Genomic DNA, 13234 nt, shown 5'->3' on the forward strand with positions numbered 1-13234 from the left:
GGGTCCTAGGTTTGGTCCTGTGAAGTTTCGACTTAAGGTTTTTCAGCAGTGTCAATTCGTGGCTGAGAATCTCCTGCAGAACGATTAAGAAACACAGCGCTGGTTGTTATGGTGTAAAAAAGTCACAACGAATTTGAGCCGATCACCAAGTAATAACAACGAGGATTCAAGTGAGGGCTTACTCTTTTGATCTACCAGGAGCTTCAAATGGCAATTATCATTAATTCTTGGATCCCTCAAGTCCTGATAGAAAATCAGGGCAACCAGAAACTATCATTTCGTGAACAGACAGCTATTAAAAGCACATTAATAATCTATAGTGGGTATAGCATATGCCTTCTAAAAAGATTTGCAGCTTGTTTCTCTGTGGTAAAGACACAGGACTTCTCCAACCTAATTACAAAGCAATCAAACAATTTAATTAATCTGGAAATCACTTTCTTAACAATAACTGCCTCTAAAATGAGGCACCCTGTGTAGCTCCCTTAGGTAAAGTACTGTTTTGATGTACTGCCTGTGTATTAGCAACGCTAGTTGCCCCTGGGGATCCTGGAGTTAATTACCTATTCAACGCCTGACCACTACTAAGGTTTCCTTTACCAGGTCAGAAACAGTAGTCTATAAAGTGTCATGGCACTCAAACATCCAAGAGGCAGCACGTCCCTGGGAACAGCTGGATTTGTGTTATAAGCAAGTGTCGCACATATGGGCAGAGAATTAACTGGCACCAGTTTTCGTTTGAGAGTCTCTCAGGTATTGCTTTGCAGATGGGTGGATGAATTCAGAGAGCAGTGCTGTGAGCAGTGAAGGTCAAGTATAGGACTCTGGTTTCAATCCAGCTTACTTTCTTGTCCTGGGGAAGTGCTGTGCGTGTCCACAACAGTCTCGTCCTCATCTCTAAGTTAAGACTATATAAGGTGTGTTTTATAATTCAATCTGTTCTAAATTAGTGTTGTTTTGTATAACAAAATAGTACCCCTGGGCTTCCCTGGTGGCGCAGTGGTTGAGGGTCCGCCTGCCGATGCAGGGGACACGGGTTCGTGCCCCGGTCCGGGAGGATCCCACATGCCGCGGAGCGGCTGGGCCCGTGAGCCATGGCCGCTGAGCCTGCGCGTCCGGAGCCTGTGCTCCGCAACGGGAGAGGCCACAACAGTGAGAGGCCCGCGTACCGCAAAAAAAAATAAAATAAAATAGTACCCCTAAGACTTAAGAGACAACATAGAAATCAATTTTTATTTCAAATAAGAACAAAGACCTCGAAGATTGACTTCTGCCTATTTAATCTGCTAATCTTCTAATCTCTCCCTCAGGAAAATAGAGGAATTTTCTGTAACAAATGACAAAAATGTCTAGAATACTCATCTACCCTTTTCCTCTACTATTACTACCGCCCCACTTCTCTCTAAAAGTTCCCTGTTAATGGGACAGTCTACTCACACTGGAAGCCTCAGTCACTTTTAGTCTGTAATCTTTTTCATGACTTATTTCTAATCCATCACCAATTACCCTTGGTTTGCTCACCAGAATATCCTTTCCATTGGCTTTCCATGTCCTAATCTAGCTCCTTCTCCTCGGCAGCACATCTGTCCACTCGGCGTACTCAATGCCAGCTTAAAATCTCTTAGCATCTCTCTTGCATCCAAACATCTCTTAAGGCCTTCCACTAGGTAGTACCAATACATGTAGTTCACAACTCATTGGCTTTACCAGTCTGAATTCCCTGCTTGTAGAGAGCCTGTCTCCACTGCATTGCCCCGCTGTGTTTGGGTTGATTCTGTCCCCTTTCTGAAGTCCTTCCATTCCTTCTGTTTATCTCCAGCTTGCTGAACTGACCTCAAATTAAGCTATAGTGTCTCGTCCTTAAGGAATTATCAGTCTAGTTCATGCCACCTTCATTTTCTCCAATATCCCGTTGCACTTAAGGGCCTTTGTGATAATGCAGGGGCGTGTATTTGCATTTCAACTAGCTCTTCAGTCAGACATGAAACAAGAAGAAAGATCTGTAGTTAGTAAGATAATAGGAATGGCTCTATAGCTTGGAGTTGAGGAACATTGTCAGTGGAAGTGCCTGAAAAGGCAGCATGGAATAGGAAGACAAAACCCGAAGATGAGAAATGGTTAATGGTAGCCCTGGGTTTTTTGTTTGTTTGTTTGTTTAAAGAGCAGAGTTAAATTAACCTACCTCTGTATCTCCATCTCTGCCCATTCATCCTCAAAGTGATGGTCCGCCATGTATTATAAGATGTTACATAGCTTCCTGGGGGACCACTCCTTAAAATCTCTAAAAGTGAAAAGGTTTTTAAGATAATTCCTTGTCTCTCCCTCCTTCAGAGTCTTAAAAACATTTAATAAGCTCTCTCTAGTTGTTCTGGTTGATCTCATATAATCTCCAGATATAGTGTTCTCTTTACAAAGAACACAGGGCTAAGAATTTGCTGCCAAGTTTCACTGGCCTTATTATTTATTCTCAGTGAATAGGGTAGCAGGGATTGTTCTCAGAATGCCTTGGCTTCAATCAATTGTTTTGTTTCTCCTCATAATTTACTGGTAGTTTGCTCTGTGTGGGGTGTGAGCAAAGCCAACGTTTTTTTCCCAAATAAAAACAAAATCGACATGGAGATTTCTGGCATTTGATTTGTTTCCCTTTAGAAACAAGATTTCTAGCCATCTTGAAATCAAGACCTTTTAAGGAATATGAAGAGTGATGCACAAACTAAATTGGGGAGGGGGGGCAGGGGGAATGAAGGCTGTTGGGAAAAGTTCAAAGAACTTAATTTAGCTGTGTAGATAAATGGACAAAAAGAGTCCTGGATTGCTGGATGGCAAATGCAGAATCCATTTCTCCAGGGGCCCAAGGAACAACAGATGCAAAGGCATGATAAATTTCATTGCTGCAGGGGGAAGATGCTTCTTGATTCTCTATCCCTAAAGAAATGGGCTTTTCAGTGCTTCCCAGTTAAATGGCTTTAATTGTACTGTCTGTCAGAAACTTAATGGCATCTGTTGATGCCATCACTATAAAATCTGCAACTTTAATTGAAAAATTTCAGTAGAGGTGTAGCTAGTCCAGAAGTCCTCAAGGTAACACTGAAATTATCCACTTTAATGCATTAATCTATTCTTTTTGCACACAGGTAATAAATTGTTTACCTTTATAGCCAGGTACTGACTTGAAGGTGCCGCCTTGTATTCCTTACCCCTAATTACAATTGTCACTTCCGGTAAAAAATCAGTAATGTGGCAACTGGCTTGTTGTTAAGGATTAAACATGTCTTCTTGATTTATTTTCTGTGTTTCAAGAACATGCAGGATTAGTTTGCCACCTTTCCTAACCTCCTTATTTACACCAGCTACAGTCCCATCCGGTCCTCAGGAAATTCTCAACCTAATTAAACATGCAGAGGGAAGCAGGGTGGTCTGGAGTGCCCTGAACCTCCCCTCACCTGCTGCCTGCCAAGCTTTCTCAGTGATCAGTAGCAGGTTACATGTTCTGATGGGGAAAGTAGCAAGTCCCCCAGGAGCTGCCGCCTTACAGTAAGCAACCCGTGCTCCACCTGCCTCCAGAGGACTTGGGGAAGACACCCTCTGCCAGCCTCTGTGTGTGGCTTTTAAAGGCTGCCTGGCCAGTCACCACCCAGCTGCTTAGGAGCAGAGAGACTATTGAAGGAAATACGGATAAGGGTTAGTCCTGCTGGGCCACTAGGCCATGCTGAGATAGAGCTGGATCATTTGAGGAATAGGTCTGAACTGTTGGGTTCTCCCCAGTATTTTATGACTTGTTCTGACATTTCTCCCTTTAAAATATGTACTTTGAAATATGAGGATTCATTTTTGAGAACTCAGAATTTTATTTCGGTTTCTGTAAATAAAAATATCAAGACTGCCTCCTTAAAATAGAAATCCTCACCCTCCCAATTGAAGCATATACTTCTCCATCCATCCTGCTGTTGGAAACGTTAACATCTGGAAGAGTAGGAACCAGGACATTTGTATATTCATTATTCTGTAGGACTGAAATAATTAGGTTGTTAAATATATGGAAAACTGCTGGTTGGTGATGTAGGTTTGTTTATTCATATATTACACATTTGGAAAGCTGTGCTGGAGCTCAAGCTGACCGCCTGTCTCTGCTCCAAGTAAAAGTAAAACATTTTTTGAGGAGATGGACATTTTACAAAAGTATGCAGAAACTTACTACTAAAGAGAAGAATGTTTGGGATGTAGATAAAGATACAAAAACAAAGTCATGATGTCAAGTTTTTTTCTTCTTTCTCTCTACAGGAAATAGCCCTCAAGATAGTCCAAGAAACTTCTCCCCCAGTGCCTCTGCCCATTTTTCATTTGCACGGAGGTAAGGATTTCTTGTGAGTAGAATAATGAAGTGTTATGTGGAGGATCCCATCCCCCCACCCCACTCCCTCCACTACCCTTTAAGGCTATATGTACCTCTCTTGGTCCTTCCTAGATGGTGGGCTCTCACTGAGGGCAGGAGAAAACCATTTCCACCTTTTCTCCCATCCCCAGTGCAGTGTCTCATACATGCTTTTGATGATCAACAGATTTTTACTGAATTATCTGAGCTTATATTATAAGAACTTGATTCACCTATATGTCTTGGTGCAATTGCTTTTGTTGTTGTTGAAATACCTTTTTTTCCCCCCCTTAATAAAAATGACCTTACTTGGGATCACAAGGTATAAACTCTAAGATGCCTTTCCTTGAGGGCACCAAGCCAGCAATTTAGTGATCTCCCTGAGGTAAAGCCATGAGGATGTTTTATGTTTGCTCTTCCTATCTGAGTTAGAATTGGACACCAGATATCAAAGTTATATGTCTCATATCTGGGTCAGTGAGTCATGAGAAAGTATTGTTGCTCAGAGGACAGTGGGCATATGATCTATTATCAAACCTTTTCAGTTCTGGATCTTCTACTGTGATTTCTCCCAGTCAGAGGAGTCTACACAGCCACCTCTTCTGTGTTGTGTGTGTGGAATTAGTGTACTTCACCCTGTCACATTCAAATCTTCACCTTCCTGGGTTCCGTCATCCCTCTCAACATGTATATACCCTGCCTTCTTCCACCCAGGAAAAACACACGGAAAACAAAATTGTCCCTTTAGCTAGGTTTCTGCATATTCAGAATGAATTCATTTTATGGTCTGTTTATATATATATATATGTGTGTGTGTGTGTGTGTGTATATATATATATACACATATATATATATATATATATTTTTTTTTTTGCCTGCGTTGGGTCTTCATTGCTGCGCACGGGCTTTTCTCTAGTTGTGGCGAGCGGGGGCTACTCTTCATTGCGGTGTGTGGGCTTCTCATTGTGGTGGCTTCTCTTGCTGTGGAGCACGGGCTCTAGGAGCGCAGGCTTCAGTAGTTGTGGCATGCGGGCTCAGTAGTTGTAGCTCACGGGCTCTAGAGCTCAGGCTCAGTCGTTGTGGCACACGGGCTTAGTTGCTCCATGGCATGTGGGATCTTCCTGGCCAGGGATCGAACCCGTGTCTCCTGCACTGGCAGGTGGATTCTTAACCACTGCGCCACCAGGGAAGTCCCTGTCCTAGATATTTGTTAAATTTTCTTCAGAGACCTAATCATACCTTGAAATGAATTAAAGTAGCATTTAATTAAGACACATAGGTAGGTTAAAAAAATAGATTTAACACATGTTACTCACGAGCAAAACCTGCAACGTCTTCACTGTCTTTTGTCAGCATTCAATGCATTTTATATAACTAAATCCAGAGAAAAGGATGTGCTTGCAGCGTTTTCAGAATTCCTGATAATTAAGATTCTCTTGTAAAATCACACATTCCCCACCATATGGTAAATGCCTGTGTGTACCAGGCCTCCACCATAGGGAGGACACAAGAGTAATTAAGACGTGATCTCCAACGAACTTCCTGAGACCGACACCCCAATTTTCCCCAGTTCCAACTTTGATACTTTCAGTGCTCATTTTAAGCACCATAAAGAAAATGTGACAATTAGCTGGTCTCACAAAGCCTGTGTTTGTTTGCCCAATGAGTATTAATTCACTGTGGTGGTACCATTCTAAGTGAAAAGGGAACTCTTATAAAAACTGATTTTAAAAAAAGAGAACATACCATAGTCTTTAAAATACATTTCTCTTAAAAAGGGAATGCCTTTAATTACTTTTAGTAGAAAGAAAATGCAAATGTCATTATAGCCCACATTTAAACGTGACTGAAATCAGTCTTTTAATCCTGCCAGATTTATAAAAATGAAGAGAATCTAATAATTAAGTGGCTGACTGGAGGACAGATGAATCTGGTTTCTATGCTATAAAAAAAAAAATACACAAACCCCTAGGCACGTTAATTTTCGACAAATAAACCATAAACCGTAACAGAAGATTATCACAGGAGACCTCTGGTTCATTTTGCAGGAATTTCCAGATGGAACTCCCTCCACACTCTTCAAAAAGCATTAATTTAGATTAGGACATGAGTGATCATCTTTCTGAACTTTTATTCAAGTAAATAGAACCCTGTGTTTGCTCTGCGAACTCAAATTGGCCTATTTTTATTTGACATCAGTCATCTTTCTCTTCCATTTTCAAGTTGATTTTTCATTCAAGAAACATGGAAATTCCATGGGTCTCCATTCCCCACCATTTGGCGTGCATTTCTGAGCCTTTAGGAAGTAATGCCATTTAGGAGAGTCCCACGTTTTATCATTTTGTATATTCAGTCCAACAGAGGGGAGAGATTGTCCTATTTTAAAAATTATTCTTGGGTGATGGGATAAAGGTCAGACTTATTAATCTTTTCTGATCTTACTTATAACGTGATAATTTACCCCCCAGTAGACATCCCCTGTAATGTTGAATTTCAGACTGGGAAATAGGATGACACACACTTGCTTTCCATATTATCTAATAGGTGTTTGAGAGCAAAATTATCGAGTTAACTTTTTAGTATCGAGTTAAAATAAAAGGATGAAAATGAGCATCATAGTGTAGTAGATTTTGTCTGGAGCAAGGAAACATATTTTGTAATTTGCTAATCACTGTGATGAAGCTGGTTTACAATCCATCTGATTGTGGAGTTACTTAATGTTTTATTCCTTGGTGGTGGTAAACTGGAGGTAATGACATTGTTCTGCCTTACGCAGAAGTTGTAGAGGTTTAGGTAACATAAGTTGCTTTCATTTTCATTAGAAATATAGAGAGAGGCACTTCCCTGGTGGCACAGTGGTTAAGAATCTGCCTGCCAATTCAGGGGACACGGGTTCGAGCTCTGGTCCGGGAAGATCCCATACGCTGCATAGCAGCTAAGCACGTGCGCCACAACTACTGAGCCTGCACTCTAGAGCCCGTGAGCCACTGCTCCTGAGCCCACGTGCCACAATTACTGAAGCCCATGCTCCTAGAGCCCGTGCTCCGCAACAAGAGAAGCCACCGCAATGAGAAGCCTGCACACGGTAACAAAGACCCAATGCAGCCACAAATAAATAAATAAATTTTAAAAATTTTTTTAAAAATTTAAAAAAGGAAATAGAGCCCTGAATAATCATGTGGATGTCTCCTAGCTGTCTAGCTGTTATTTATCAGGTTAAATCTCAGAATATATTTCCGTAAGCAAATTACTGGAACAGACCTGCCTGCTGAGAGGTCAGGTCATGAGACACTTGTTGAGCACTGGTGGGCAGAGTTACTCTGGTTGCATTATATTGGCATAATTCATCTTGTTCCAATATCAGCTAGACCATAAAATGTTTCACACCAGATGACTGTAACAAACAAAGAAATCTTCCTCTTCATACAGTTGTAATAGGGACTTTTCTTTCTTCCTTTGTTGTATACCATATTAATCTAACTTTTTGTGGTTAGTGTTGAAATGATGTGGGTTTTTTGGTTTTGGGGGGGGTTTGTTTTTGTGTTTTGTTTGCCAATCTCTTTGTATCCTGTGTTCCCATCAGGTGTTTTTCCCTTCTTACTTTTTCATTTCGTGTAACATTAAGATTTCCACCCACAAAGAAAGCACTCTTTTCAAAAAAGCCTTGTTGCTTTGGCAAGAATGTACTCTTGTTTTCAGGTAACATTTTACTGGTAGCTGCTGCAAAGAAAAGAGAACATTGTTAGTAGGATCCAAATTATACTTGTGTGATAGCTTTCTTCAAAAAAGGGCATGCTCTCTCTTAAGCACTGTATATAGCATATATAGGAATTTCTGACGTGCAGTTGTCATGGTAATGAAAATGCAATGGTCCTTTGTGCTCCATTTGAGTAAATAGACACGGACAACTTAGGGAACTTTATGAGACATAACTTATTTCTGGTCCGTGGCTGCACAGAGTACTGAGCATATTCTTGTTTAAACATCTTTCTAGTTGTGTGTTTTCCAGAGTAAGCAAATGTAATTTATGCCTCAGAACTAATAAGAACATGTCTCCTCTTGGAGTTGTTCATTCATCTGAAATATGTTCATTGATACCTGAGGGAAAGGAGAGTTAAGGAATCACAAAGCAAAATCATGGTGGGGGAAATTGTGTCCCTCACTCTTTCCAGAGACTAGTTTCTGATAATTGCTATTAAATGGACTGAACAAGTCCATTTAAAAATTGGAGGTGTTTAGAATAGAAAGTCCAGGAATGGGTTAAGTCTTTAATAATTAGGTAAATAAACTAGATCCAACCTGTGTCCATTTAATTGATGGTCAGATGTCTTTATAAGCATGTTTTTAGAATTCTTTTCTTTTAACATTTTCAGTAGTATAAAATTATTTCTAGAGAACATGTGGTTTATTTCTTTTCATTCCTTTTATCTGGTATATTTACAAACATCTTATTTTGCTTCTTTTTTTTAAAAAAAACATACTTGATTCAATTGTACTCCAATCGTGGTCACAGAAACGACAGGTAAATTTTACTAAACTCTTAACATTGTACTACTTCTGTGATTTGTCCACCTGAATTTCCCCATTTTGTCTTTGTGGACCATTTGTATTTATCGGAGGCAACATCCCTGGTGGCCTATGATTGTATCCTCCCTTGACTGTAATTTAGGCTAAAATGTCAGTTTTTTACATAAACATCTGATTGTGACATTTCTCAAATTCAAGTCGAATGCTGGTGAATTCCCTGACTTCAACTTATTGTGAATGTGTCTGTGGTAAATTTGGTCTACTCTTGTCTCTCATTTGGTAAATTAATCTAATCATGAGTTACAGAAGGTCTGCACATGATCCGGCATCTAAGAAAGCAGTGTAGCTCTTTAGAAAAGTATGCGTTTCCTGTATTCCTCGTGGCAAATGTGTGTATATTTGTTTTCACGCTGTTATGTGATTTTGAAGGCATAGTCCACTCAAAATTGCTAGTAAATGAATGGTTCTGGAATGCCAGAGATTTCAGAAAATTGACTTTCCGGTGTCCCCTTGCCTTAGCGACAGTGTTGTCTTTGCTCCTTCAGCAACTCATCTGAGACCCTTGTAATGACTATAATTCATAGCCAGAGTTCAACCCAGAAGCTCTCCATCCTGTTACGACTTGGAGATAAAAACCGTACTCTGTTAAGACTCCTGACAGCTTTGCCTCTACGATTAGGGCAGGTAACCCTACTCTTTGCATTAGGTTCTATCACTAGTGGAGAATTTTCATTCTTCACTCCCTCTCACTGGCTAGAGCTGGGCTGCATACTCATAAACCCTGCAAGAGGCTTTTGCTGGAACACTTTATAAAGCCAGGTCATGTCAGAAGGTACAATAACTCTTAAGAGAGTCTGTGCACAAGGTCAGTCACTTTCTTAGTGCTCAAATGATTTGCCACTTAAGGCTTGAGCCGGTCTTGAGCCCCCTGATCCCTTCTCCCCTCGGTGTGATGAGTAGGACTGCTCCCTTGAAAATAATAAGCAGCAAGTCCTGAGGATGCAGTGGAAGTCCCCACAGGCTCTTGTACCATGCTGGAATGCAGGCCCTTCCGAAGATCATGGCCCCGGTTATCAGTTTCCAGATAAGAGTGTTTTTTCCTCCTCCCTTTCTGTTTTTATTCATCGGAATCTGCTGAGTCTGACTGATGTAATTATCCCTGGTATTCATTTTGTCAAAGTGTATTAGTGAGAGATCAATAATATGGACCACCCCATTCACTTTCTGCTTGTTTGGGTGTATTGATTCACTTTAAATAAAAGTCAACCTGCTGTATAACATTTGTTTACTCTGGCCCTTGCTGAACATTTCCACATCCCCACTGACTGTGTTTGTGTCATTTGTTCAACTAAAAATACTCGGTTTCCCTGGGGTTCCTATGTAACCGTAATCCAGTGTTGGCCTAAGCTAATCTCACTTTCTCACCAGGACTGATGGACGCCGCTGGTCCTTGGCTTCTCTCCCCTCCTCTGGCTATGGGACAAACACGCCCAGCTCCACGGTCTCTGTAAGTGCCCGACTTTTCCTCTCTCACACCCCAGAGCTCTTACACAGGCAGTGCTTTCTCTGGGTGCTTCCTGATAGGAAGGAAAGGATAAATTCTGCATATCTGCCCCTCAGAGCAGGCAACACATCAGATGATGAGCTGACAAACATTAAAAGGACATACTTTTTGCTGCACGCTTTTAAACTGTGATGCACAAGTTGAGTGAGTCCCCGGATCACCAGTTGGGAGGAGACTGGGAGCTTTCTTTTTCATACTATTTGGTGTTTTGGGTGGGAAGAGGAAACACAATCTGGTTTCATTGCTTTGGCTCCATGCCAGTGATATTAGTACTGAAAATGCCATTAAACTTTGATGGCCTGGGTCGTTTTTTTTCTTGTGTGGCTTATATGCAGAGGTTTTTTTTTTAGTTTTTCTCATTCAAAGGAAAAAAATGTCAAGCCTTAAATCTGTGCCTTCTGGATAAGAACTTTCTTTTAAGGAGAGACTAAAAGAACTTAGTAGTAGATTAAGATCAATAAAGAGACAAGATGAAACAATGAAAATAGGGTAGAGGAAGAAGGGATACTCTTGCCACAAACTACATTTCAACAGGAGCCCTAGCAATTACTAGAAGTGATTCAGTGGGTCAGATACATGCTTTCTCAGTTTAAATTAGTGATGTTGTGAGCTTTATTTATTTATTTATTTTACTTTTTAAAAATTGAAGTATAGTTGATTTACAATGTTGTGTTAATTTCTGCTGTACAACAAAGTGACTCAGTTATACACATATTTCAGATGTTGAAAGTATGGGCCGCCACAGTGTGAACATGAACGCTGAAATTGATTGACCAAAAAGCAAAAAGAATAATTTTCAAATTTTAAGTGGTGTTCTTCCCTAGACTCCTAAGTGTCTCCGATTAGAACCCAACCACCAGTAAACAGAGTACTTGTCCCCTGCGGCTTACTCGTACATACTCTCACTGAATCCTCCCCATGCCCCAAATGTGTATCATGTTCCTTGACTCTAAATCCTTTTTATTTTTACTATATCGCCTTGCTTTGCCCTTCAGTCAAGTTTTATTATAGTTTGGATACAGAAATTTCTCTTTTGCAAGAAAAATAGGGGAGAACACAGGATCTTTCTTCTTTCCATCTCTAGTAAATCATACGTTATTTTAAAAAGTGAATCCAAAAAGCAAAGGTGAGCTACGTAGAATTGGACCCCATTTGGTACAGATTACTTTGGAAATTATATTTTTATAAATACTTATTATGTGTTAGGTACTAGTCTCACTACTTACAACGCATTGATTGGCTTAATTGTAGAAACATACCTCATAATGTGGTTGTCATTATTGTCATCATTTTATGGATCAAAACTCTGAGGCACAGAGAATGAACCAAAGGGCTGTCTACTAACCCCCTTGTCGTAGCAATAAGAATACAAGTAAGGGTTCTAGGCGCTTGGCTTTTTTTTTAAGGAATTTACAAGGTATTTCTTCAAACAAACCTGATAATGAATAAATCTGACCTGGCCATGTGTCATAATGGAATCACTGCTGTCCCTGACTTGCATATATGCCTAAAGAGAAAGCTTCCTGAGACAATTTTTAGTCACACACATGTATTCTGTGTTTCTAACAGCTTCTGCCCAGAGGTAGGGCAGCTTTTCTCTTAAGTGTTTATTTTATTGAAGAAGGTAGTATCGTATAATTTTTGATCTCTTATTCCTATTTTTCCCTTCAAAATCAAATTTTAACTTTCAAAATTAACCTTTTTACCAAAAGACCAAAGGAACTGTTAAATCTGTGGAGTGTAGGTTCTGTTGCCCAGAAGTTTGGCTATTTTTTCTCCTTATTGGTTATTGATAAAAACGCTAATTGAGGGCTTCCCTGGTGGCGCAGTGGTTGAGAGTCCACCTGCCGATGCAGGGGACGCGGGTTCGTGCCCCGGTCCGGGAAGGTCCCACATGCCGCGGAGTGGCTGGGCCCGTGAGCCATGGCCTCTGAGCCTGCGCGTCCGGAGCCTGTGCTCCGCCGCAACAGGAGAGGCCACAACAGTGAGAGGCCCGCGTACTGCAAAAAAAAAAAAAAAAAAATGCTAATTGAAAATCTAAAATGCTGCTTCTCATGTCCCCCAGTTTCTTTATGTTCTCGCCCTTCATATATTAGGGCGAACATTGTGCAAAACTGCTTAGGAGTTGCATTTTCTTCTTTTCTAAATCTAACCTGAATCACTCTTAGAGTCTCATTTTCTGGGCTAACTGGTTGTGTTGTAGCTAATTAGAAATGCATTTTAGTTGTTTCTTAAGATGAAAACACAGAATATGTACAAATAAGTTACAGACACTTTGAAAATGCAGCTTAAGTTTTACAGATAATTGTTGTTAGCTGAATTCCAGAATCACTAACCCTGAAAGGTAAACGCCATGTCTTGATCCTTTGGATATTATGTAAACTGCAAAATTCACAAGTGTTAAAATGCTCTATTCTGAAATTGGAAAGATTTGGCCATGTGGAGTTAATCAGTCCTTCCACAGAATATTTACTATTGCAGCTTCTCTTAACTTCAAATTTTGTAGTTAAAATTAATTTGCAGAGCTTTTCCAAGATAATATTCAGAACATAATTTTTAATTTGAATATAAGTAATATGGAATTGAAGCAGTAGGAGGACATCTCCCATGTATTTCTTACCAGATGAATTATTTTCTGCTGAGGGAAAGAATGGAAATACGAAAATAAATACCTATAAATATGAGGTATAACTATAAAATAATATTACTTTTAATAAATAACAAGTGGAAAATTACACATGCATATGGATACCGTCCCTTGCAAAATGGTT

The 13234-nt window shown here is 40.1% G+C and overlaps 1 protein-coding gene across 17 annotated transcripts in view; it reads left to right on the forward strand.

Annotated features, from left to right (window-relative positions):
• Positions 1–13234, forward strand: part of MAST4 (microtubule associated serine/threonine kinase family member 4) — a 568209-nt gene that overhangs the window by 491428 nt on the left and 63547 nt on the right. For all 17 annotated transcript variants that reach the window (XM_067730872.1, XM_067730855.1, XM_067730861.1 and 14 more), the window contains 2 exons: positions 4282–4351; positions 10328–10406. In XM_067730872.1, coding sequence (XP_067586973.1) covers positions 4282–4351; positions 10328–10406 — 149 coding nt within the window. The remainder of the gene's footprint in view (positions 1–4281; positions 4352–10327; positions 10407–13234) is intronic.

This window comes from Pseudorca crassidens, chromosome 3 (assembly GCF_039906515.1).
Source record: "Pseudorca crassidens isolate mPseCra1 chromosome 3, mPseCra1.hap1, whole genome shotgun sequence".
NCBI classification, from domain to species: domain Eukaryota; kingdom Metazoa; phylum Chordata; class Mammalia; order Artiodactyla; family Delphinidae; genus Pseudorca; species Pseudorca crassidens.